The sequence below is a fragment of the Mycetomoellerius zeteki genome, unplaced genomic scaffold, assembly GCF_001594055.1.
Source record: "Mycetomoellerius zeteki isolate Tzet28-1 unplaced genomic scaffold, Tzet1.0 scaffold189, whole genome shotgun sequence".
Classification (NCBI taxonomy): Eukaryota; Metazoa; Arthropoda; class Insecta; order Hymenoptera; family Formicidae; genus Mycetomoellerius; species Mycetomoellerius zeteki.
This window is the reverse complement of record NW_017256846.1, coordinates 46666-74632: the sequence shown is the minus strand read 5'-3', so window position 1 is coordinate 74632 and position 27967 is coordinate 46666. Positions and strand designations below refer to the sequence as shown.

At 31.2% G+C, this 27967-nt stretch overlaps 2 protein-coding genes across 4 annotated transcripts in view; one reads left to right on the top strand and one right to left on the bottom strand.

The window, feature by feature from the left end:
* Positions 1 to 1469: 1469 nt before the first annotated feature.
* Positions 1470 to 20662, top strand: LOC108721967 (transcriptional regulator ATRX homolog). 2 transcript variants are annotated; one of them, XM_018446818.1, is made up of 23 exons: positions 1470 to 1686; positions 2199 to 2253; positions 4215 to 4327; positions 4842 to 4973; positions 5063 to 5196; positions 7141 to 9882; positions 11673 to 12004; positions 12600 to 12724; positions 13059 to 13192; positions 13252 to 13512; positions 13587 to 13800; positions 13879 to 14285; positions 14411 to 14709; positions 14793 to 15087; positions 16322 to 16611; positions 17164 to 17329; positions 17413 to 17760; positions 17917 to 18214; positions 18286 to 18528; positions 19608 to 19742; positions 20043 to 20114; positions 20183 to 20359; positions 20416 to 20662. In XM_018446818.1, exons 1-23 carry the CDS (start codon positions 1675 to 1677, stop codon positions 20515 to 20517), a joined length of 7086 nt encoding a protein of 2361 aa, XP_018302320.1. In that variant the 5' UTR covers positions 1470 to 1674; the 3' UTR covers positions 20518 to 20662. The 2 variants fall into 2 exon arrangements, with proteins under 2 accessions (XP_018302320.1, XP_018302321.1); XM_018446819.1 differs by having other exon boundaries at positions 18286 to 18513; positions 20416 to 20517.
* A 745-nt stretch (positions 20663 to 21407) lies between these two features.
* Ids (iduronate 2-sulfatase) overlaps positions 21408 to 27967 on the bottom strand; it is a 9625-nt gene continuing 3065 nt past the window's right edge. Inside the window, exons 2-9 of one of the 2 annotated variants that reach the window (XM_018446815.1) lie at positions 25883 to 26183; positions 25589 to 25766; positions 24769 to 24899; positions 24527 to 24698; positions 23464 to 23613; positions 22872 to 23009; positions 21885 to 22423; positions 21408 to 21781 (exon numbers count right to left, since the gene is read on the bottom strand). In XM_018446815.1, the coding sequence (XP_018302317.1) occupies positions 21446 to 21781; positions 21885 to 22423; positions 22872 to 23009; positions 23464 to 23613; positions 24527 to 24698; positions 24769 to 24899; positions 25589 to 25766; positions 25883 to 26086 (1848 nt within the window). In that variant the 5' untranslated portion in view covers positions 26087 to 26183 and the 3' untranslated portion in view covers positions 21408 to 21445. The remainder of the gene's footprint in view (positions 21782 to 21884; positions 22424 to 22871; positions 23010 to 23463; positions 23614 to 24526; positions 24699 to 24768; positions 24900 to 25588; positions 25767 to 25882; positions 26184 to 27967) is intronic. The other variant, XM_018446816.1, reaches the window with a different exon arrangement.

Here is a 27967-nt window from a genome sequence, read left to right as displayed (position 1 = left end):
ATGCTAAACGAATTTACGATTGATTTTCGTAACCTACGCAACTCGAAAAGTACGCCTCATGGAGAACCGGTACTTTCTTTCGTACATACTAATACGGCAAGTTAGTATGAACGAAAGCATTGAAGTCCTATGGTTGAACTTTACCGGCACCGGCATAAGTTAACGGTTACGGCCATTATAAATCAGGCTTTCTTCTTCTAAATTTGTACAAATGCGTATTGTATGTACGCGATAGAAAGTACCGGTTCTCCCCCATGAGGCGTACTTTTCGAGTTGCGTAGGTTATGAAAATCAATCGTAAATTCGTTTAGCATTTCTGTTAGAATGTACAATAGAAATTTTAATCAGCAATTGGTTGCATTAGTTCAGCATTTCTCTAATCTTCCGCGAAATACGCCCAATATGAATGTCGGCTTTCAGAATGGTGTATTCTAGTAAATAAAAAATAACTTATTCTAGTATATTATTAGAATAAGCAGGTTACGTTACGCAGGTTACGCCGCATGTGATGGCACCCTTAGGTACCGGTATTGGTACCGGCTTAGGGCCATTGTCATCAAGCTCAGTTAATTTAACTGACCAGTTAGTCCATCGGAATTGACCAATCGCATTTGTCATTTTGTTTGAAGAATCGATAGATTGGTCAATTTCGATGAATTAATTGGCCCAATTAAGTTAACTTGCTTGGTGACAGTGGCCCTTAGAAACTGGTATCAAAAAGCACCTTAAAGGTGCATTTACACGCAAGCGTCAAGCAGCAGGGCGAGTTATGTAAAAAAATATTTTTTACGCCTGTAAAAATCACCTCGTTGATTGATTGCTGCTTCCGCTACTTGATGCTTGACTAGAGTCCTACATATAAAGAGAAGCGACATCGAATCCCCACCACCAGATCGGATCTCTACCATCACAACCCTACGCCATCATATTTGGACCGCTCGAATGTCGTAAACATAAACATACTTCAACCATCAACATTGTACTTCGTTGACTCCGTTAGCGGAGTGAGCTCTGTATTTCATTACTTTAGATCTATAATAGATATTTCAAGCCTTAAGCCGTAAAAAAATTGACCAATTACTTAAGGCTTATATAACACATTAAATAGTGCAAACAAATCAACGGCCACGTGTGTCAGCTGTGTAAACAGCTACGGTCACAATATGGTTGCTTCACTTAGGAGGGGATACCCAATCAGAATACGTATTAGACTGCCAATCAGAAACTGGGACATCAATGTCGCTTCTCTTTATATATAGGACTCTATGCTTGACACTTGCATGTGAATGCACCTTAATAGTAGAAGTTCGTGGTTATTCCGCTCAGCGGACTCCCTCCCAATTCGGCGCATGAAACGAGTCTCGTGCATGGAGTTGAGTCTTCTCCCCTCTTACTTCGTGGGTTTTTTTCTCTGATGATAAGTAAGTCTGTGTATATTTAAACAAGGGCACACATCTTTATTGAATGCGCGGTTTTATAGACTTTGTAGACTTATCAAAAATGCACAAGTAGTCCGTCAAGAATGTATGAATTGGTAACAGTCGTTTGTCAAACAACGTGAAACCATCATGGCATAACTGTCTGTAACTACTGTAATGCTGTTGATTGAGTTTTAATTCATATGTTTTTTTCTTTTTTTTTGGCAACTAATTATTATCGGTTCACATTGCGACTATGTCATCTAAGGTAATATATCATTTAATATTGAGAAATAATGTTATTAGTTTTATCGTGGTTCTATAATGAGTCGGTTGTAAGTAATTCAAGTCTTAACCGGTCTTAACCTTAGTCGTACAAGTTGGTTATTGGTCAACTTCACCGATTGAGATCTAGGACCGCTTAGAACTATTGTAGAATCCCGGTTACAATGACTTCAAATGTAATGTCAGTTTATTGAGTTAAAGATATATTGAACTCTCCAGCAAATGACGCAGTGGCTCTAAAATTGCCTATACCGAAAATCTATAGTGCATGTAACGTAAACTGTAGCATTTTCAGCGCTGGCAGTAAATTTGAAGCATAGCCATTGTAACAGCGATCATGTCAGCTTGGTTTAACGTTTGCAAACAACAAAGATTTAATAGATCCACTGTGTTACACTGTCATCAGTGTCTCTTGCTGAAAAGTATCCATAGTAAAGATTGCAACATACAGTGTCACAATTCATATATTGATGCTCATTTTGCATCGCTTTTCAGAGAATAATCAAACCAACCTCACAAGAACTTGCTTTTCGCAAGAAACATTTTCATGGTAGGTTAATCTTGCTTTATAATTTATGTATAAACTTTGAATATAATGTATATATACTTTTCACATGTATGTATAATTATGTACCTGTACATATTACATTATATATACAACAATATGTAACATATATATATGTATATAATTATACACAGACTTAGTTTACATTGTAAGAAATAAGCGACAACACGAGAAAGATTGGAACAGGGCCCCTATTCTTGAAAAGTATCGCATATGAAAAACTAGGGAAATGCTATAGGCTACGTTTACACCGTATGCTTAGTCCGTGGCCTATACAATAGATGTCCTTGTTTATCCTGTAAGTTAAACAATAGACATCTATCGTATAGGTCACGGACTAGGCGCATGGTGTAAACGTAGCCATAGTGTACATAACATATACTATAGTATTTCCCTAGTTTTATGTATGCGATATTTTTCAAGAATAGGGTTCCAGGATTTGAACTGAGGCCTGGTCTCCTCCATATTGGTAGACACCAAGCCTTACAGCCCTGATGCTGATAGCTTCTCTGTTCTGTCTATTTCCTCTAAATTTTTTACAGCATTTATATATGCACTAATCAGTAACTTTCTATCAAATTGTCTTAGTTTCATAAGGATTTAAAGAATTATTGTTAAAGTTATAGAGCATATATAAGACTTAAAATAAAACATCTTTTGAATAAGAACTCAAAATTTTCCAAAGTAATTATGAGTACAGACCTTGAAAATATACAAAACTAGGATTACATTAATGAAATAATCATTTACTAATGTTCTACTAGCTTTATTTTTATTAAGATTATATTAACTTATGTATCAAATTTACAAAATGTATTCAAAGTAAGCATATAGCAAAACTAATTACATTTAACTTAATAATTCATGGGCTTGCAGATTCATAGTACTGGCAGTCAACTGGCAATAACATACGAACGTGGCCATAGTAACAAATGCATAAAAAAATAATATAGTGTACTAGATAGAAATCATTGTGAACTCATAAACTACTTGTTTATGCAAAGTATAATCTCTTCAGTATATTAGAGTTTCCTACAATCAAAAGACTCAAGAGTACTTCAGAAAACATTCCTATTTTGACCCAATTAAATGTTCTTTAATTTTAATAACCTTTTGAATTACTCTATATACATATATATATGATATATATATATGAACATTGATACATATCAAAGATAAAAAGAAAAATTACAAGTAGCATGTTAAGGTAGTATACTCGCGAATTGAAAACAGTCAGATATTCTTTCATTTCTTGAAATTGAAATTATATATTGTACTAGAAGAAGACTTTCACGGTTGTGCAATTACAATAAGATTGACCGTTTCAATACTAAAATATAGGCAACTTTTTATACTTGTTGTCTACACAAAGTTCATGAAAATGTTACATTTATTTTTATAGGCCTATTTTTTTATAGTGCCTAAACTAGCAATAAGATGTTAATAAAAAACGAGCATATGATGAAGGAATATGAAATGAATATTGTGAAAAAATTTCATGATTCTTTACCGTTCAGTTCGGAAAATAGAGCTATGAAAAGAATGCAATTTCCGATTTTATTCGGTATATAGAGGCAACTGGAGGGAGTGGAGGGGACGGCCAATGAATATCTGGCAACACCGGTATTAGCCTCCGTCTATCTATTCATTTTCTTTTCGCGCGTGCTTGCGATCTTGAATAAGCGCAATGGTTGCGTTCAGCTGACTCAACTTAGAACATCTAGTAGCAACAAGTGCTCCTCAATAGTTGAGACTGCTGAACGTAATCGATTGAAAGTTTTCTCTCGAGCGGGAGTGGGGGTATCGCCAATGGCACACGATGAGGCCTAATTTTTGAATGTCGTGAATGTACTACCTTAACATTTCTTTGCATAATTTTATTTATAAAAACTTTTATACCTCTTCTCTCTCAGTAATATAAAATTTTACTTGCATTTTACATTTAGATATTAGAATTATCAAAAATAGACAAATAAAGTGTACTACCTGTGGTAATGAATTAAATATCCAGACAAATCGAATCTTTTCTCATCCTTTCATTGGAATACTGCAGTGTGAGGTAAGATGTTGTGCATTTGTAATTATTCTATAATACACTCACTCGCAAAAAAACGGGCCACTAAATTTTAGCACAAATTCTCGAGTAGCGATGTCTCAATGAAAAATCATCACAGTGAGATGAACCGAAGCTCAAATTAAAGCTTGAACATCTCCCTTGATATCCATGCAGATTAAATTTGAATTACACAAAATGTATTACAAAGTGGCGAACGTTGAAGACAGACACCGAAAAAAAATACTCATAGTTATCAAGGGAAATGTTCAAGCTTTGATTTGAGTTTCGGTTCATCTCACTCTGATGATTTTTCATTGAGATATCACTCGAACATATTAAAAATTTGTGCTAAAATAGTAACCTGTTTTTTTTTTTTTTTTTTTTGCGGGTGAGTATATAATGATCAAATACACTTCATATTTAAAGTCTAAAGTAATAAAAAGCTCTGAATAGATTCTTTTCTATAATTATAACAATACAGTGTGCTATGCAGTGTTATATTATTATTATTTTTTAGATATGCTGGAGTGATTTGAAGAATATACAGACCAGATTTGATGAGGATGAAAGGTACTATTGTCATATATGCGGCAACAACAAGAATTTATATGAGTGTTGTAACACATATTGTTTCTCAGCATTTTGTAAGGTAATAAATTCATCATATATGATTAATAAATATAGCAATTTAAATATTATAGTATTGTAATTATTTGACTATTTTGTTAACTAACTTAGGGATGTATAAAGAGAAATGTGAGTCTATCACTATTGGATGTAGAAAAGGATAATTGGGAATGTTTTTTGTGTAATCCTAAACCACTTTGGGATCTAAGAGCCATATGTGCTGCTGTAATGGACTCTCTCCCCAAGTGAGTATGATCAAGCATATGAATACTACTTGAAACGTCCTAATTTTAAATGACATTTTTATTTCTGACATGTATATTCATATACATTTCTTTAATATTTAAATGTTTGCTATATAATAATATTATAATGGCTCAATAATAATAAATAAACATAAATTAATAATAAGGGCCACGAGCCAATAAATGATATATTTAAATATTGAACATACGTTTCGACATTTGAAAACAAAATATTCATCTCAAAGAAAAATTGTTCACAATTCCATACATTAAATCTATCTCTGAAAGCTTTCTGCCCAACAAATTTCATTGCAAACTATCATGTTCCATCCTGAATACTTTGAGAGGTCTTATAACCAGAGGAAAAGATCTATTAGATACTATGGCGAATCTCAATGTTGTCTACAAAATTTACTGTGAGGACTGCGAAGCTAGTTATGTGGGACAAATAAAAAGAAAATTAAAAACAAGGGTAAAGGAACACATTTCGGACATTAAAAAAAACTGGTTCTCCGTCTGTGATTTCTGATCATCGTACCAATTACAACCATAATTTTAATTGGGGGGATGTGAAGATCTTGGATAGAGCCGTCTTATAATAAAAGATTAATTTCTGAAATGGTGCATATAAAAAAGCAAAAATTAGAATTGAACATATAAAATGATACTAAATCATTACCTAATTCTTATTTACAAATCTTGCAGTCTCTTTTTCCTTCTTAATTTTCCTTCTTCCCTCCTTACTTTCTTCGTCCCTACATATCCCCTTTCCATTTCCATCTCCACTTATCTAATAACCACAATTCTAGCATTTGTCGTTTACTATCATAATGTCGTTAGTTTCCAACTGAATAGGTTTTAAAAAAATTTTGACTCTGAACGCATATTGTTTCATGAATTTTTTAATTTTTGGACTTATATCTTGGCTACGCCTTTTCGTCTGAGATATATTTACACAATTTTTATTAGATATACATAAATATATTTAACGATTATAGATGTGAACAATCGATGAATATAACGATCATTCATTCACGATTGGTTTTTTATAATTTATAATCCATTGTATTAATCAACATAATATGTACTTATACTCTCGGTGCGATTATCTCAATCATTTTTTCAACTGAATATTAACATGGACTACTGTTTGCGACAACTTGACACAATGAATGTTATTAATTAATCACAAGAGGGTAAGGACTATATTGTTACTGTAAGAATGAAGAATCGCCACCATCATTATTAGCGTAATTATAATAGAATTATGTGTATCCAACCATTACAGAAACTTATTTTTTGCATAATTATAATAGAATTATTTGTATCCAACCATTACAGAAACTTAATTTATTGCGTCTAATTTTTTGAAATTTTGAAACACTGAGGATGGCTTGACAGAAGGTCGAAACGTATGTTCAATATTTAAATATATCATTTATTGGCTCGTGGTCCTTATTATTAATTTATGTTTGTTTACTATATATTTCTTTATTATACTTTTTTGTGATGTGTGTACATGCACAGAATGTAAATATTGCTAGCTAAATATTTTACTATTTTTGTTACGAAACTAAACATTGAACTTTCGCAAGCAATAATGACTTGATAATTTTCGTAGAGATTAAGTTTGCACGTTTCAATAATGTTTAGTATATCATGCATTACTCTATAATTTAATGTATAATTTAATGTTTTGTTAATACTGTTAGTCCGTTCTGTTATATTATAATTTAATAGAAGAAGAAAATTCTGTATAAGCAAGATGAGCAAAAGTGAAGAGCAAAATAGAATTTATCGTATTCTTAGCTACAGGACTGGCTGACAGATACTAAAAGTTTGAGAATAAACGAGTTAAAGAAGAATGGGGAATATGCATGTATACTTCGAATATGACTGGAAAAAGAGAAGATATATACATATGGAATGGATCTTCTGTTTCAGAAAGAGTAACAAGGGAAGAAGCAACAAGATTGAAAAAAAAATTTTACCATCTCAAATACAACGATCAGACAAAACGAAACACGTTCAAAATCTCTTGGATAATATATGTGACAGAGAGGATGACGATTCTTCCGAAAAGTTATTTGTTTCTGCAAGATTTGCGGAAAAAAATTGTCGTACAAATTATGATGTAAACTCCCTTCAGAAGAAAAAAATATGTGCAGTAGATCTAACAGGTTCATCCAGCGATGATTCATTTCATAAAAGCGAAAATTTATCTATCCTTTCTAAAAGAAATAAACAAAGTAAGAACGAGAGTGATCAAAAAGCGAAATCTGTAGGGGATTTTTATTCCGCGCGGAAAGTTTCCAGATCAGTAAAAGAAAAAAATATATCGAAGAAAAATAAAATATCTAGTGATTCAACTGATGATTCTAGCGATACGTCGTCGAATAAAATAAAAACAATTAAACATAATAGGTTTGAAAAAATAAAACCTAAAACAAATAATAGCGCATATTCTTCTGACAGCGAAAGTGATGAGAACGATACAGATATAGCGTCGAACGTATCCAAGAGGATTTCAAAAAATACAAGACAACAGAATAAAAAAATGGATAATTCTCATAATGCAAGATCGAGGGACAAGGCAAAAAAATATGATTCAACTAGTGAATCTGAAAATGAAAAATATATAAAACGAAATAAGAAGAAACATTCAGAAACGAGTCAGCTAATGTCGTACAGTAATGACGAACGAAAACGTGACAAGTCATCGAAGCAGCGACTTTCTAATATTCAGGAAGATTCGGATAATAGTTCTAGTAAAGAATTTCAGAAAATGAAACTTCAAAAAGTGAATCGCAATAAATACTCTGTGAGGCAATTGGCAGATTTGGAAGTAGATCATACTAAGACACCTAAAAATTCTGAAAATGATAGTGACAAAGATATCAATAAACGTTCAAATCAAAATCTTATAGATATGAAAAAAATTTTTATGGACTGTAAGAAGATATGTTCAGATTTTCAGGTATATATCGAAAGTATAGAACAGTTATATGGTAAAGAAGATGAAGAGAAACTTGTGTTGAAATCTACAGAAAAAATTGATCAGTTGAGAATAACATTGGAGAAAAAACAGAAGAATTTATTAACTTCTTATCAGTTATGGTCTAGGAATAGGAAAAAATCTGCTACAAAAAGATCAAATAAAGTAGTTACCGATAGTGAACAATCTTCAGAAGAACGTGAAAACTGTATAGAGGATGAGGATAAACATGTCTTTGATGATAAACAGGATGGAAATAAGGCTGTGTCTGAATGTGATAGCGAAGAAATATTTTCAGCAGATGAAACAAGATCACCGCAGAAGATGCAAGCAGCTCGGCGCAAAGTAGATCCAGCAAGAACAGAAAAAAGCCTAAATAACAATGAAACTGACACCGATGATGAAGATAGAATGTCAATGGACAAATCGAAGAATAACGATAAAAATAATGTGGATATGCAAGATGATTTGGCCACTTCTTCTGTATTAAGTTTAAAAGAGAAGAAGATTAACATAGAACGATCAAGTAAAAAGCAATTATTTTCAGAATGCAATAAGAGCAACGAGACACAATCGTCTGATAAAAATGAAACTGAGATTGAAGATTCTCCTTCAAAAAGTAGCAGCAAGAAAGTGACATTAGAAAATGATCAAACAAATCAATCGAAAAGGAATATAATCGACGAGTCGATGGATATGTTCTCCACATCTCCCGAAGATACAGAAAAGAGCAGAACGGAAGTCGAAACAAATTGTGATAAAGAAGAGCTTTTACAGACATCTAAAGATAAACTTTTAGATCCTTGCGAAAATTCCTTACCAAATAAAGTTTCAAACGAAAATCAGGAAAAAGTGACAGCTATATCTGTAACCAATGAGGAAGTTCACAATGACTCGAAAGCATCCAGAAAAACGAATATAGACGGCAATGATTCTCTCGATGATGCTGAAACATTGGCAAAGGAAGCTCTGTTGGCTGACTCTGACATATCGGACATATCCAATGGAAATGTAGCTACGTTAACTGAAGTTTTATCCACAGACGATACTAATCGAATCGAGAAGAAGAACGAATTGGAAGATAATGATTCTGATGTCAATAGCGTTAGTACAATAATGCTTTCAACTTTTGTAAAAGATGCGAATACCGACGCTAAAAAGGATGTTATCACTGAAGCGGAAATTAAAGCTAAGAAAAAAAGCGATGATCGATCAGATGAAAAATCTGATCAAGAAATGATGAGCTCTTCGGAGGATGAAAATATCAAGGCAGATAAAGCTGCCAAAAAAGCTCTCTTAGAATCAGACGATTCTATACCTTTGTTAAAGGAATCGAGAAAATCCACCGATAAAAAGTTTGAGTCGGATTCTTTTAAGAAAAATGCCGAAGCGAAGCAGTCGCTTTTAGCATCTTCCAGTGAAGACTCCAGTTCTGAACTGACTCTGTCTGAATCAGTAAATGTTTCAAAGAGTATTAAACGTAATCGTGAGTCTGAGTTTGATGGAGAACATATCTCCAGGCCAAAGAAGAGAAAACTCAAACTAGATGAAAATCACTACTACAAAAATGATAAGAAATTGAGAATGTTCTGCAAAATTTATTTAGTGCGATTAAGCACGGAAATTCTTAAACGTTATTCACATGCGTTAAAAAAATCAAGAGAGTATCTGGAACATAAGGAACTTGAAAGGTATCAAGTATTTTCTGTAAAACCTATGTCTATTGTCTTGCATCGTTTGACATATTCGAATGCCTAATTACTATTAGAGTTTATATATGAGTATATGATAGAATTATATGCTATACTAGTTAGGATTTATAGTATATAATTATATATAACAAAATTTTGCATGAGTTATCTCGTTAATACTATCATATGAACATTGGAAGTATGGAAATGTAATAAAAATAAATCTACAACATTTTTTTTTTATATTGGCATTATTTTTGTTTACATTTAACTATAAAATGTTTTATAAAATATTTCAACATAATATTTTTATTACATTAAATACGCAACCAAAATGAACATTTATAATTCATACTCTGACTGAAAGACTTTTATTGTGTAAAATCTCAAATATAGTTACGTACAGAAGTATAAAATTCATTTTCCTATCAGATTAAAAGTTCTTTATTAAAGGGTTATATCCGAGTGAACGTCTGAAAACATACGGTAATTTTGGGAATTTTTTGTAATTAAATAATAAAATAAGTGGAAATTCGATTCAAAAGCCTTTAATGTGTATGGATGCGTTCCTAGTCCTTGCGCATGAAGTGCGTGATGTATCGTTTTATCCTTCTTTATTATTTGGTGAACAACAAGGACAAATGATGCATCATGCGCTTCATGCGTAACTCGGAACGCACCCTATATCTTAAGTTACACAAAATAATTTGTATTAAGTCGAGCCGTACGTGGGTCTCTCTGTATAAATATAATTGTTGCAACATAAATAAGCGGTAATTATTTTTTAACAACTATTACAAATGTTGGTAAATTATTCAAGAAATATTTTGTGGAGATTTGCGAAGATAATTTTGATATATGAAAATGATTATGTTAATCGATCTGGAATTTACAATTAATACAGATTTTCAATTATAAACCATTTCTCTTGTAAAAATAAATATTAAAAGTTTTTAAAATAAAAATCTTATTACCATTTCAAATAGAGAATTTGAACATTTATAGCAACATATTTAAGCGAACACAGAACCATACTTACAGAATCCTATAAAATTACATGTATAAAATTGTTTAACTTGGAGGAAATATTTTCAAGTTATTCTAATGAATTTAATCCGAAATTAACATATTACATATAATATGTTACATATTTGAGAGAATATTTTATATGGTTTTAATTTTTTTTAAACTTGAAAATTTTATCTTTCGCCAGTTTTTTCGAATTCTGATCTACTGTGATGCCGCTTTAGGATAAATTTTGATTCATCTTTCTTTCAATTTCATGTAATGGCACTTGAATAGATGCTTTATCAACATTTGTAAAAGTGTAATAGAAATCTCTGCGGCAAATGTCATTTGTTACTTAATTTGATATGTGTGATTGTAAAGTATAATAAATTCAAATTTACTCATATAATACACGCTTCCTCAAATCGATAATTCTTTAGATTCAAAGAAAGCGAGAGGGTAAGAGGGAGGGGGGAGTAAGAGTGTGTGTGTGAGTGAATGAGTGAGTGAGTGATTATATTGAAAAATATTCAATTCTCCTGTAGTAGAATGTATTTGTTTATATATTTAGTATTTTTATATAAAATGGTAACTACAATTTCTGCTGATCTTAAAGATTTTGAACTTAAAGATTTTGAACTTATCATTTCTTACAAATCTGCTTTCATAATGCCTAAAAAAGGTTTACACATTATTATACAATAAATTTTTCATGTGACAAATTCAATTTATGTATTAATTAGTTATTATCCAAAGTACCTTATTTCCATTATCCTTTACAGTCTTGTTAATCTGGATAAACTTGAAAAGAGTCGCAAGAAAAATACAAAGAAAGATTCTGATTCGTTGATGGACAACGATTCGTCCTCAAAAATTTCGAAATCAAATAAAAAGGAAAATACAAAGACCAGAGAAGAGTCTTTGATGGATCATTTGAAAAAAATAGAGAATGGCGATGCCGTGGCAACTGTAGAAACGGATCTTGATACTGAAGATCAATCAGTTTATCAAAAACAAAATGTAGATGATAATATAACTATCTCTAATGACGCTCTAATATCAGAGGCAGACAGACTCGCAAAAGAGAGTCTATTAAATTCCTCTGACTCAACCGGTAAGCAATTTGGTATCAATAAAAATACAATTATTATGCATACGACTTCTTTCAAATGTGGAACATTTAAAATATATGACAATTTTCTCTCGATTATTTTGATCATATTTTTGAGACACTTGACTCGTTTAAAAATGATTGAACATTTTTTTTACTACAACTTCTCAACTTTTAAAATTTGGTAAGTTTATGTAAGATTGGCTCATAAACAAAACTTCTAATGTAAAATTTATTCGAGTGAACGAAAGATAATTTTTTTTATTACTCGTCTGCAAACTTGACATTTAATTCAGTAAGATATTTTACATTTAAATTTCTGCAATTAATAGACTTGCTGATTTTTGGTAGACAAATACAAACAGCATTTTTTAATAATTAGATTTGTTCTTTAATATCTATAATCAAGATTGTTTTTTATTTAGTTTTTATTTTTTATTGATCGTTTAACTTGAATTTCTTATATAAATCTGATCTTGCTGAAAATAATGAGCAATATTTTTTAAATTGTTATGTTTGAATCTTTTAACGTTAAAAATAATCATATTATTTGTGATTACATATTTCATCATGAATATATTATGTTATTTAAACTTAGAGGAAGAAGTGGCACTGGGCAGTGATTCTAGCATAAAGAATGATGACAATGATACAAATGGTAAAGAAGAGAACAAGAAAAAGAAATATCAGAAGAAATCTGAAGAGAAAACTTCGAAAAATGATGTAAGACATTTTATTATTATTTAATGAAAGAAATCAATAAATTAAATAATATATAAACAGGATATTTGGTAAATACTGTTTAGGTGTGGTATTTTGCGTTAGCATTTTCCTATCACATCTGAATGCGCGATATAATTCGCTACCTTTAAATAGTTATAATTCAAAAACTATTATAGCTTCGACATTTTAAGCACAAAGTTACTAGTCAGAATCCAAATTACTAGTTAGAATAGAAAAAAAATTGCTTCTAAATTATTATTATATTGAAAATCTGTTATACGAGATAAGCTTCACAAGAAATCTAATTCTTCTGTCTTTGGCCCAAATATTTTAGAACAAGAAAGACAAAAGTGATTGGAGGAGAGACAAGATATTAAGAATGAAATTATCTGATTCTGATTCCGATGCTAAAAGAGAAAAGTGGGAGAAAAAACAAGAAAAAATTGCAAATAAATCCAAAGAAAATAAGTAAGTTATTTGTTTTATCTTATTTTAGAAACTATGTACGATCTTATTTTTCTTTGCAGCAGTGATTCTGATGACGAAGAAAAATCTTTTAAGTCTAAAAAGAAGAAAAAGAAGACTGGACGAAGAATCATTGATTCGGATTCAGATATTAAAATAACGGATGTGGAGTCTGATAACTGTTCTAATACTTCAAGCCCTCTTATCACACTAAATTCAAGTGATTCAGATTACACGAGAAAAAAAAAAGATGAATTAAAACGGAATAAGAAACGTAGACGCGGTGATTCGTCAGGTACGGATTCTTCGCTTCCAGAGAAGAAGTAAGTTGATATATATTATATTCATCTATTTTATTTCTGTCTATCCTGTATGCTTAAGCTTACATAATTTATAGATCAAAACCAAAACGAAAGCGTATTAAAAAAATGGCATCTGACAGTGATAGTAGTGATGTAGAAATGATGAACTCGCAAGAATCCACACCCGGTAAAAGTGGTCGAAAAAATATACGGAAAGTTTTGAAGGACAAGCAAGTAGCGGAAGATACGAAACAAGCTGCTAAAGAAGAAGAGGAGAGGCTTAAACGTATCGCTGAACGTCAAGCTGTGGTATATCCCGCAACCATATTATCAATTTCCATTTCTCACTAATATGTTTATTATATGTAGATATCTTTTATTATACAGTACAACGAAATGTTTGAGATGAGACTTGCCGGTGAAGAGAAAGTAGACAAACTTGTTTTAGACTTCGATACAGAAACGAAGCAGGAACTCGTTACTGTGCATAAGGAATTGGTAAAACATCTGAAGCCGCATCAAGCGCAAGGGATCAAATTTATGTGGGACGCTTGTTTCGAGTCTCTAGAAAGGGTGAAGACTACATCCGGATCTGGATGTATAATCGCGCACTGCATGGGTTTAGGCAAAACGCTACAGGTGATTACTCTGACGCATACGCTTCTCACTCACGAAGCGACAAACATTAAGACAGTACTAGTAGTTTGCCCATTAAGCACGGTACTTAATTGGCGAAATGAGTACAACACATGGCTAAAGGATTTGGATGATTTCGAAGTGTACGAACTGACGAAGTGAGTATTTGATACTCAACATTTACAAGTTGTTTTATTGTATTATTTATAACTATTATCTAAAGAATGTAATACAATTTCGCAATCAGAGTTTCTATGACATATTCAAATAAAAATGTTTCCAGATTTAAGAAGAATTTTGAAAGGAAATATCAACTGCAGAGATGGCAAAAAACCGGCGGTGTGATGATTATTGGCTACGAAATGTTCCGTAATCTTACGGGTCCAAATAAAAATATTCGAAAGGTTATGAAGGAAGTTATGTTGGAATGCCTAGTTGATCCAGGTGCTGATCTTGTTGTTTGTGACGAAGGCCATTTATTAAAAAATGAAGATACTGCATTAAGTAAATGTATGAGAAGCGTGAAAACATTGAGACGTATAGTACTTACTGGAACACCTTTACAGAACAATTTAATAGAGTGTAAATATCTTATAAAACTTATATATTTTTGTAGTTGTATATTTTTTAAAAATATTTTGCATTTATTTAATTATATTTTGCAGATCATTGTATGGTGCAGTTCGCGAAACCCAATCTGCTGGGTACAAAGAAAGAATTTTCAAATAGATTTGTAAATCCGATAACAAACGGTCAGTTCCACGATTCTACTGCTTACGATGTTAAATTAATGAAAAAACGTGCGCACGTGTTGCACAAAATGTTAGAGGGTAGCGTGCAAAGATTTGATTACTCCGTGCTTACGCCGTTCCTACCACCGAAACAGGAATATGTTATTTTCGTCAGACTGACAGACGTTCAAATTAAACTGTATCAATATTACTTGGAGAAACTTGCCAGGTGAGTCTTTTAAAAATCTTATATTTTTGTTGTGCTTTTTTCTCATTTAAATGACTGAAAATACAATTATTAAATTAATTGTATTACTTTATGTGATTGAATTATTTTGTATAAAATTATCATTTTTATGTTGTATGTAGTGTTCTTAGTCCGAATAAATTCTCGCCAATTTCGTGAAAAAAAAAACAGGTTTTTTCCGGTTTTTTTTTCTTATATTTTTCCAGACTTTTTTCTTTTAAGAGATAATTTTATTTTTATTTTCCCTTTTATATAAATGATTTCATTAAATTACTAATTTTTTTTATTTTTAAAAATTCTAATAAGATCATTTATGAATAAATTTTTCCTGTTACGATCATTTATGAAATTTTTTTAGAATTTATGAATAAATTTCTTTCTCTTATGGCAAAGACATTGAATATTAATTAAAAAAAGAAACTATATATGTGATACTATAACATAAATTGTTTTATACATGTGTACGCACGTTTTATGCATTATGTCGCAAAACTGTTTTATAAGAATATATGTATAAAGAAGGTAGAAAATTTATAAACACTTTTTATAAGAGTATTACAGGTATATACAGGTGTACTTTATGTGTAACAAAAAATACTAGTATTTTGAATTTCATCAAAGAATGTACATCTGGTAATATAAATAATAAAAATAAATATCTTACTGTTACTGATTATTGAATCTCGGCTTGATCAGTCTCAATATATCCAAAAAACCTGTCATATATGTAATAATGCACATAAACGGGGACAAATCTTCTATTTTTTTTTGTATAAAGTTATTTAAAATAAAGTAATATTCTATAATTAAATTCAAATATAGGTAAAAAAGAATTTATTAAAAGAATTTATAAAATATTTTTTGGTAAAAAATGAAAAAAATTGAGATTTTTCCTCAATTTTATTTTTCCGGTAAATTAAAAACACTATTATAAGAGAGTATTTTTTAAATTTTTGTGTATTTTTCGGAAAAAACCAGAAAAAATCCAGGTTTCTTTTCTTGATTTTATTTTTCTGGAAAATTAAGAACAATTAAGAGAGCATTTTTTTTATTTTTCCGTACTTTTCAGAAAACGTCGGAGAAGCAAGGGTTTTTTTTTCTCGGAAAACTAAAAACTAGTTATATGTAAAAATTAAAAATGACTTAAAACGCGAATATCAAATTAAATTGACTGTATTACTTTGTATGATTGAAAGCATTACTTTTCCTCTTATAGACGTCAATCTGGTCAAGGAAGAACCCTCTTCGCTGATTTTCAGGCATTACAAAGAATCTGGACGCATCCCGTAGTTCTACGTCTAAATGCAGAGAAAATAGAAAAAGCAAATGAGAAAAAAGATCTTTCTGAGTCAGAGGGCTCGTTAAAAGATTTCATTAATGACGATACTACCGATGTAGACAGTAGCAGCAGCGGCAGTGATTCGAGTAATGACAGTGATGTTCAGGCAATCGATGAAAAAGATAATGTAAACGTTTCTAAACGTAATACAAGAAATAATCCTGTCGGTAAGTTTCTATGTATTTTATAATCGATAATTAGTTAGTAGACAGTGCATACATTTGTTATAATAGGTCATATGGTTGGCATGCACATCTGCAAGCAAAAGTGTTCATTTAATTTGATGCATTTTTTGTTATGCATACATTTACTAAATCAGGTGTGAAAATCTCTGTCCGGCTGGTCTCTTACGTGGGAATAAAAAAAATGAATAGCTCACAATTAAGAACTATATATGAGCTCTCTCTCAAATTCTAGCAGATTAAAATTCTTGAGCTCGTAAATAGCTCTTAATTAGTTTTTTTTATTCTGGCAGCTGGATAAAGATGTGAAAATGTATGCTTCTACTAGTAAAAGTTTAAATTTTATTGCAGTATGAATATATTTACTTATTGAGTAAAATTTTATATGCATATATTGACTAGTAGGTGTATTATATTTGCATTAACACTTTGACTGTGACACATACATTTAAATCAAATGCTCGTAATACTTAAACCAAATGCGAATAAAATAATAAAATAAAGATATATTAAATACATATAAAATTAATTTTTTAGAAGAGGAACCAACGGAACAGATTAAAGAGACTTCAGAGTCAGAAGTGACCACAGAATGGTGGTTGCAGTTTGTACAACCCGAACATTTTGAAGATATAAGAGAGTCAGCTAAACTGTTACTCCTGTTTGAAATTTTAAAAGAAAGTGAACAGATCGGTGATAAAGTGTATGTTTATCTTGTATCTAATTTTTTGGTAAATAATTTTCACATTGCTATTATTTATTATTGTATTACACATTATTTGATAGGCTCGTATTCTCTCAATCTCTATATTCTCTCACCTTAATCGAGGAGTTTTTAAGAAGAATAGACGATCAGACTCAGAAGGATGAATCCTGTGACACTCTTGATAATCATACCGGAAGTTGGTCTTTAGGACTTGATTACTTCCGATTGGACGGTCAGACTTCGCCTGAAAATCGAAATTTATGGTGTAAGATATTTAATAGACCCACCAATATGAGAGCGAGATTGTTCCTCATATCCACACGTGCTGGAGGATTAGGAATAAACTTAACTGCAGCGAACAGAGTAATTATATTTGACGCCAGTTGGAATCCATCTCACGACGTACAAAGCATATTTCGGATATACAGGTACTTCTTTGGCGTCTCGCACACAACACACACACACACACACACACACACACACACACACACACACACACACACACACACACATTGTCGAATCTTTTTTTATAATTATATATTTAAAATCCATCGTATCTGATTTGTCGATACAACGATCAACAGATTCGGACAAAAAAAGCCGTGTTACGTATATCGATTTCTCGCTGCGGGAACAATGGAGGAAAAGATTTACAATCGTCAAGTTACGAAGCTGTCGCTTTCGTGTCGTGTCGTTGATGAACAACAGATCGAACGACATTATAGCAATCACAATTTAAATGAATTGTATACGTTTGAGAGTTACGATAAAGAAAAACCTACATTAAATTTACCTAAAGATAGACTGCTAGCAGAGATATTCTTGAAGTTCAAGGATACTGTGGAAAATTATCACGAACATGACTCTCTATTGGAGAACAAGGTGAGAAATTTTTTTTTCCTTCATATAAGAAAGACGTTCATGCATGTGACATTATATGACATATTTAATAGGCGGAAGAGGAATTAGACGAAGAGGAACGCAAACAGGCTTGGTTAGAATATGAAGAGGAAAAGAAAGGAAAACCGCTAATAAATCCGATGGCGAATACAACTTTAATGGCGAATCAGAATAATGCTTTTCTACAACAATGTTTGATGATGAGGAACTCCATGCAATCTAACATGATGTCTCAAAATATGTTCGAATATGAAAATCTCCAACAGCTTATTCGTAAAGATGTAAGATGTGAAGATGTAAGCCCTTAATACTATCATACAGGGTATTTCATTTTAATTTTTCAAGGCAAATAATAGTCTTATGGAAGATACGAAAAAACGTTTCGTACAAAATTTTATGACTTCGAGGGAGACATAAGAGGATATCATTGGTTTGACTTTGGGTAGTCGTTTTAAAGATCGCATGAAGGTCACCTTCAATTTCTTAAATGAAAATCGCTATTTTTCATTGCATATTTTTATAGCTCGTTACGAAAATTTTTCAAAACATTAAATAAAGTATTTTTTAATTAGATACATTTCGAGTCATGAAGTTTGAAAGTTACAGTACCGCCGACAATAGCATTATTCAAGATGTCCGATCGACGGCTAAAACCTTTTGAATGTTGTTCAAAGTCATAATTTTGTCAACATATGTCAAGGTCAAGGCCATTGAAGATGTTCTTCTAATTTTCTTTTTTACACTGGTACTATCTTATATCTCCCTCGAAGTCATGAAACTTTTGAAATGCTTTTCGTATCTTTCATATTTTCCGAAATATTCGCCTATAGCGGGATCCTGTAAAGATGATCCTACACAATTAATATATCAATATTAACAAATACTGACGATATTACTGATCGTGTGTGATTAAATTAATGAATTGACGTAGAATACTAATAGTGATCTGGATTTTGATTCTCAAGTATCAGTATCGCTGTATTAGGATCCATGTCACAGTGCAATAGATAATGCACATAAAATTAAAGTGAAATATATCGTCAATAATACTGTAAGATTGTAAAAATACTAAAAATATTGATGCGTACTATTACTGATTCAATATTACTAATGAGTATCATTAACCGTATAGGATATCCTTAACGTCTTATCGACGATTGTCGCTATATCGTCAACTAACGACAGCCAATGAGAGCCGCACTTTTTTCCAAGATCGGCTGTCGCTAGTTAATGATAAGGACCAATCATCGATAAGACATTAGAGAATTCTATTACTGGGAAAAATAAAATACCTTGTGTATAGAAATATATATATATATATTTGTTAAATAATTGCTCAAGTGTGTAAATTATTTATAATTTTAAATAATTGCAGTATCCGAATGCAACACCGGAACAACAGAAAATGATGACGAATCGAGCCATAGTGGAAATGTACAATTATTGGGAGAAACAAGCTACGCTATACAATAAGCAACCTGTACAACCAGTACGAAATCCGTTTTTGCCGGTAATAATTTATTTTAAACTTAAAAGTATTAACGATTCCAACGAATAAATCAATAAATGCCTATGCGAGCTTCCACTATTGACGAGTGAATCTTCATATGATCATGAAGAACTGATTTTTTCGAAAATTGATTTTTTCATGATTTGTGCTGTAATACAATTTTGTCCAAAAATATTTTTTTAATTTGTGTGTGGGTGTGTGTGGAATTTACCCAGCAAAGATAAAAGGGGTGATAGATTAAATTGAGACATCTGTATAAAATGTAGTACTTATAATTTTTAATAACATAATATTTTACAGAATTTTCAACAAAGACCACAAGCGCCGAATTTTCAACAAAGGCCACAAGTTCCCCCAACGAGCAATATGCATGTAAATATAAATGTTTGTTTATATATATTGAGCTGTACATTTTTTTAAATATTGAATATTTTTTGTAGCCACAAGTCACGCAGTTGGGCCAATTGCTTACGGCGCAATCGATGAATTATGTGAACGCGAATAAACCCGTACAACTAAACGATGCACAGGCAGATTTACTTCCAAATTTGTTTACAAAACAGAATACCTCGTCGAATAACAATATAGGCGGAATCGTGGACCAGGATATAATAGAAGTACAGTACATGATATCTAAATGTAATTACACTATTTATATATATAAATTTTTTAGGTGGTTCCTACTACAAGTACTGGAATAACACGTCAGAGCGGGATGAGTAGCGTACAAATAGCTGCGCAACCAATTGATAACAGCAAGATCCAAGAGGAGTAAATTTCATACATAAATATTTTGTACGGATTACTTTATGAGATAGTATTATCTGTAGATTGATATAAATCTTTGATTAGTTATAAATTGAGAAAGAAACGCGCAAACTGTATACGAAAATATTATTTATATTTTCTATTAATTTCCTATGTAATAAAAAACAATAGTACTGTATGTTAAAATTAATAATAGTTGTATAATCAGATCTATGTGTATGTAGACAAATTGTGCGTTGTATATTTTCAAGATTTTAATATATAATGCAGAATAATACAGGATAAGGCACTTAAAATAAACTTGAATAAAATTTTCATTTTTTATAATTTGAAAGAAATGCTTTAATAAACCTTATTTCTCTTGGATGTCCCTCTTCAATTCAATCAAAGTTTGTTTAAAGTATTTTTTTCTATCATCAGAAAGAGTTATTCAAATCGTTTGTTTTAAGTGCCTTTACCTTGCATAGAATTATGTGTTTAAGGATATATGTCGCCAAACGTTTATTACATATAACGAGGCTGTACTTTAAGGGCAAGAAGGATATTTAAGAAAAACTAGTATAGTTTACAAAACCTTTACATGTACCGAGACTTTACTTAAGAATCATAACAATCATAAAAATCATTACATAAAAATCTATATTTTGCATTTTTTTGCAATTCATTAAATTTACTGTTAAGATACAATCGATTTTAATCCATCATTAATTACTGGATATATATAATATTTATCTTATATGACATTTTCGATAGATACATACATTGGTAATCAATTCTGTAAATTTATTTACATTTCTCATAAATAAGTTATAATTGATTGTCAATTCATTTATTAATTGCATGCCACATGCAAACAAAGAAATGTCTTAAATATTTAAAATAAAAATATAGTAGATACTGTGTCGATGTAATATAAAAATGTTTATGTTATAATTTTAATATTTTGGAAGAGCATTTCTCCATCCTTCTTTTAGCAGCACTCTAAGATATTTTTTCGTTTTTAACATTTCTGGCAAGGCTGCTATATTAAAATCTTCCGCTCTATCCGTTTTGTGATCATATAATTCTTCCGCGATAATAACGTCCCAATCTGGTTTGTACGTCATATACGCGAATGGTATCCAAACAGTATAACGATAATCGTTGGTTTTCAAGGTATAGCCCATAATGTTTATCTCTTTCAAGCGGGGTTTGTCGCTATTAGGATGAAGCATAGGTTGAATTTCTGGTCTTGGATATTGACTGAATGCTGCCTTTTTCCAAGGTATGCTCTGAAATATTTACAAATTAACGGGGACAGATCATAAAAATGGACAACTTTTGTTTTATATAAAATGTTTGTATAATTCATAATGCAATAAAAATATGCCTTACCTGACATTGTAAAGTACTTTTTATAAGTGGTAATAGTGTAATACCCTCGCTACAAGGATTGGGCACTTCGTTTCGAGTGAGAATATTTTTTAAATGATCGTTCGTACTATTAATAACTTGACATATTGGTATGGGAACATTCGCTAGATCCGCGATCGTTGGAAATATATCGACAAGTTCCACAATAGCATTTGTGACTCGACAGTGCTTTTTGGAATGTAACGCATTGCTTCTCATAGATTTATTATGTCTTCGTTGAACATATGTTTCGAAAAAAGTTCTTTTGTGTTTTCTTACATATCCTATACTTATATTTGAAGCATCAATTTTTCCAACATGTAATAAGTATTTCAAGTTCATTTTATTTTCTATTTTATCATTGTTTGTAATCTGTGCATTATATCTCATATGATTTATAGATATAACATTGTAATCAAAATCAGATGTGACCATTGGAATTGACATTATCAAAGGTACATGCACAGCAACATCGAAATTGCTATATTTGGACCAGACAGCATGTTCTCCAAGAGCCCAACCTATATATTTAATATTGATTTACTATGTAATATGCACGACTGCTATATGATATATTCAGAGATAGGCAAAATGGGTGTCCTATACTTAAAATAGGAAATGTAAAATAATTGTAATCTTTTTCATTTGAAAATATAAAATACAAAATGCTCTTTAGAAACCCAATTGAAATAGAAAATAGGCATTTTTTTAAATGATTTTTTAAATATTTATGTTCTTATATTATTTATTTTTTAATGTTTATCTTGTATTTGATTTCTTATTTCTTATTCTTAATATTTTAAGAGGGAAATCATTATTTTCGTTCTGTGAAGTCTTATAATTAACCCATCATACGAAAAAAAAAAAAAACAAAATACAAAATTGGCATTTAGCATTTTGTTTTTCCATTTTAAATGCATCTATTTCAAATAATCTCTATGTATATTTTACTTCACAGATTAAACGTACCATGATCAGATGTTAATATTACAATAGTATTTTCTCGGATCATCGAGACATGTAGCTGACGTATAAGTTTGCCAATCATATTATCGATATAAGATACAGCTGCGTAATATGATTGGATAATTTGCTTAGCAAACCTTTCTGAAAGTAGTAATAACCATAGAGAAACAATAAAACTGAAACACAATGAAAAGCACAGGGAATAAGACGTTTTAATCTATCAGAAAGCGTCCATTCTAGTATACATGATTTCTGATAGGTTGAAATTTGTTATTTCTTGTTCCTGTGCTTTTCATTATGTTTCTAGCTTAACACATGCATGTATGATCTCTTTTGCGTAGTAATCTAGTAATTATTATATTCTAATTATAAAAACACGTGAAAATAGACGTTTTATCCACAATCTAGTCATTAGTATGTAAAATTAATAAAAAGTTAATACGAAATTAAAATGATTATTTTGTCCGTTCTACAAATGTACAAATTTTCATTAAATTTGGTAAGTCATGGAAAGGTGTTGGTTTCGTTCATCCTGCTTTTATGCGAAAGTTTAATCATATAATTGTCAGACCTGTATATGCATAGTGCGGTATACCTGGTATTCTTTCCCACGGAAATTTTAATTTTAACTTTGCCACGTCCTTTCTCCATCGGAGATCGGTCCAAGGATTATAGGCAACATCATTTATATTATCTGGCCATATGTATCGTTTGGGCATCTTGAATTTTCGTATAGGATGATATTCTGCATCGTGTTTGTAACGCAAACTTTACATTATATTCATCATCATTTTTCGTCTATTTTATGATCGTAAAAAATGTTGAAAATTACTAAAATTATTAAATTATTATAAAGAAATTCATCTCTTACAAACGAAGATCTTTAATTCAAAAATTCAAAAAATTATGATACTTTGGTAATATGTAAAGAGTATTCTCATACATAATAAAAATAATGTTTTGTTGTATTAAAGGGATAAAATCAATATCTGAAGGTTGGCCTTGCTTTTGTTTATACATTTTTTATAATTATTTAAACATATGTTTAAAGGAGTTTTTGTTTTCTAATCAATAAATTTCATTAAAAGAAATAAGTTTTCTTTTAAAATTTGGAATTATTTCCTTTTGTGGAACTAATATTCAAGGGTTGATTTTATTTCAGAATGAATTCGAGCAATAAAAAATAAGCATATTATATATCCGCTATGTGTGCAACTAAAATTACATAATTTGGAAAAATTTCTAAGGGACCTTCTCTTATTATATATCAAGAATAGATTAAAAACGACTGATATTTTAATCCATTTGAGTCATCCGAAAATGTACTTTTTAGCATTCAAGGTCTATTTTTACTTTTTTTTTAGATTCAATGCGGATGGGAAAACTTTTTTCATATTTAATTGGATTTGAATTTTGAATTGAGTATTCACAATGCACTTAAAGAACTAAAATTTTTTTTCAGATTGAAAAGCACGAAAATATGCTTCATGTAATTCCTATAAATAAATGAACGCGTTGAACTGAAAGGATTCAATTCAACATTCTTGAATGCGTACTTCTGAAAATTTGAATCCATTTGAATTCATTTCAATCTATTCTTATTTACTGGGTAATGTTTCTAATTTTATTATGTATCGATAGAAGTGAAGAGTATATACTTAAGTAGCGTTTAGGATACTTCAAAGGTATGTGAGGCTTCTGAAAACCAACGGCAAGAAAGAAAGGATCAACATCTTTTTTGTGTTCGTTTATAAATCTTTTCGCCTTTCGTAACGTCTCGAGATCAGGTAACGTTTTGTTTGGCATGGCCGAAACTCGTACCGGGCATATCTGTAAATGTAATATATCAGAGGTATATATTTCCGTGTAGGTTGAAACGTAAGAAAATATTTTATGTTACGAGATTCGTTGCCGCTTTTGATTGCGAGGCCATCCTACAAACCGGAGCGTTTTTGTACCGATCTGTATACGGATGGAAAGGCTTCTCGGTCCATGAATAGGGACTGTCATCAGATCCGTTAGAACTTATGCCTGTACGAAATGGTTTGTTTTTCAGGTGTTAGTGACTTGCCATTAATATACATATATACATATATGTACACTTAAAGCACGAAATATCGTAACATTCTTGGAGCAATATTATTTTAAAAGCTAAATAGCAATATTTTATAAAAGAGCTCTGCTTTACATCGTCACGTGTGAAAAAACAGAGCTTTCATTGGATATTGCCTCTCGCTTATCGTTCATTGCGTCCAGTATGCAGGAATAAGACCAGATCTAGTAGATGTTTCAAGCCTTAAGCCGTAAGAAATTGATCAACTACTACAGTCGAATGCGAGGAGAATAATCAACTATGATTCATTCGGAAAACTAAATGGTAATGAAATGTAAAAATTCGTGATGTTATCAGTAATGTCACGGTGGTAGTACCCAGTTTCCGTATCTCTAAAATGACCGTTGGTGTACAAGGTTCTGATGGTTTCACAAAAAAGACCGGTTGCTCTCAGATCAGCTTTCTGTCTGTATTCGAGCGGGAAAGATTTATGAGGGGCTCGACACAATCAAAGGAATGGGAAACATCAGAGAAGACAGAAAATAAGAATTTCAATCTATCAGAAACCATGTACTGTGGAATACAAAGTTTCTGATAGATTGAAATTCTTATTCCCTATTCCCTATTCCTTTGATTGTACAAAGTCCTTAACACAACATTTCTGTACCTGGATGAAATACCTTCCCTATGGACATCGTGGTATAACCATTGTTTTTCAGATGTTCTGGCAATGTAGTGTAATTACCCACCGCGTCGCGCCAGTAACTGTAAAAATCGTAAAGTCGGAGGGTATCCGGTCTTCTGCCAGTTAGAAAGGAGTTTCTACTGGGTGCGCATAATGCTTGCTGCAAAATGATCATTCGCTTTTTATATATATATATATATATATATATATTCGGAAGAGAAAAGGCGAAATAGTTCGAAGATCACAAGTTAAAATAATCTTGTAAAGAGCACAGACCTGTGCGAATGCTTCAGTAAAAACAATGCCATCCTCAGCCAGGGCGTCTATATTTGGTGTGTACGCATTGACATCATCATAGCATCCCAGAGTAGTCCTCAGATCATCTACAATGATCAGCAAGATGTTCGGGCGCGCGGTGATGACAGCAACATTAAATATCAGTACAACTACAACAATATTAAAGCGGATCACGAAAAACATTGTGCGATCGTTGATATGTACAGCTTAGAAGGAAAAAAAATGCTCTTGATGATGTATTAAAAAGGCATTTTCGTTCTCTTCATATGCGCGAGAAGATCTATAACAAAGAAGAGAAAATTAAATATACAGACCTTGATGGAAAAATGTTGCTGAAATTATTCCACGTCTTGATGCAAATCCCTGATGGAAAAATGTTGTTGAAATTATTCCACGTTTTGGTATACTTTTCAACAAAATTTCAGTTTAATTTCAGCGATTTTTAGCTGAAAAATTCATTTTCGATAAAATTTCAGAAAAATTTCAGCAAAATTTTCAGACAAATTTCAACAAGAATTTCAGAGAAATTTCAGAAAATTTCGGTTGGATTTCAGTGATTTTTCAGTACGTTAGCTGAAAAATTCACTTTCAGTGAAATTTTAGCAAATTTTCAGCAATTTCACTGAAATGTTCCAAAACGTGGAATAATTTCAGCGAAACTTTTTCACCAGGGAATTGATTGAAGTTATCAGATGGCAGAGTTAGAAAAATTCGGAAGATAAAAGAACGCAAGATAAAATTCAAAAAGTTAATAACCAATAAGGAAAAGCAAGAAGATAATTTTTAAAATGAACTAAACAGGAATAAATGAATTTTAAGATCTGTGACAACAAAAGTTAATAAAGTGGTACAGAATGAATCATTACTGGAATATCTACGTTTAAAGAACAAGCGAACAATTTAATTAGTAACAAGGATACAAAATTAAAAAATCCGACACTTATCCTTAATTCAGATAATCCTCAATTAAGATAAGTGGGGAGAAAATTATAATCAGCAGCAGAAACCAAAATTCCTATCAGTGGGGAAAATAACAATCGTAGAAAGTCCTGTCAGTCTGGATAGGCGAGAAGGAGATTTTTTAATCAATAGAAGAGAGAAGTCCTGTCCAAAAGAGAAGTTCAATATTTAAAGCAGACCCTGTCAATTCGAATGAGTGAAAACAAAAGATAAAATCCAGTAATTACATCTAAAACAGAAAGAAAAGAAATTAGAAATAAAAAGTAAGTTGTCACAAAATAATAGGAACAGTATAATAAATCCTAATGAAAGACATACAGAAAATAGTAAAGTTGATGAAGAAATGGCAACCGAAAATTGTAATAATAAAGTTAGAAGAATCGATTCAAGTATGACAGAAAATACGAACGAGTATACGAATCCTAATCTAAATTTAATAAGTATATAACATATAAATTAAGATGCATTAATAATATAACGGAACGACTCAACGTTGGTTGGCAATGTAAAAATGCCAGAAATTCTGCCAGAGCAAAAACGTTCTTTATTTCCATTGAAGCCAAACATCCAGAGGATACTGAAGGAAACGATAAGATAGCAAAGGAATAAAGACAAAAAACTAAAAAAATGTAAATCAGTATTAAGAAAAATATTTGTGATAAGTGAAAAGTGAAACAAAAGTTTATTTATGTCATTAAATTAATGTTGTTTTATAATATTAGTTCGTAAAATAAAGATGTTCAAAAATAGAAGTTAGTCAAAGTCAGATTTAAATTTTATATTATAATGCGATGGTTACGTTATTACAGATGATTTCCTAAGTTGCAGCAACGCCCTGGAATCTGGAAATAAAAAGGAATAAATGAACAATAATAAAATAAAAATATACTTATCAACTACATCTTCCGTTAGATCCATTGATCAGTTCATAATGCGGGGTCTACAATAGAAGTCGTAGCAGTCGTAGGGTCTTAAGTCGTAGAAAATTGACCAATCACAGTTGATTATTCTTCTCATATTCGACTGTGATTGGTCAATTTTCTACGACTTAAGACCCTAACGACTGCTACGACTTCTAGGGTACGTTCGGGAAGACACTGGCTG

What these genes read in the sequence shown, in the direction of transcription:
- LOC108721967 (XM_018446818.1), top strand. An exon ending in GTAATGGACTCTCTCCCCAA is followed by an intron (nt 5,197 to 7,140) that starts GTGAGTATGATC and finishes CTTCTGTTTCAG; the next exon opens with AAAGAGTAACAAGGGAAGAA. An exon ending in TGGACCAGGATATAATAGAA is followed by an intron (nt 20,360 to 20,415) that starts GTACAGTACATG and finishes TAAATTTTTTAG; the next exon opens with GTGGTTCCTACTACAAGTAC.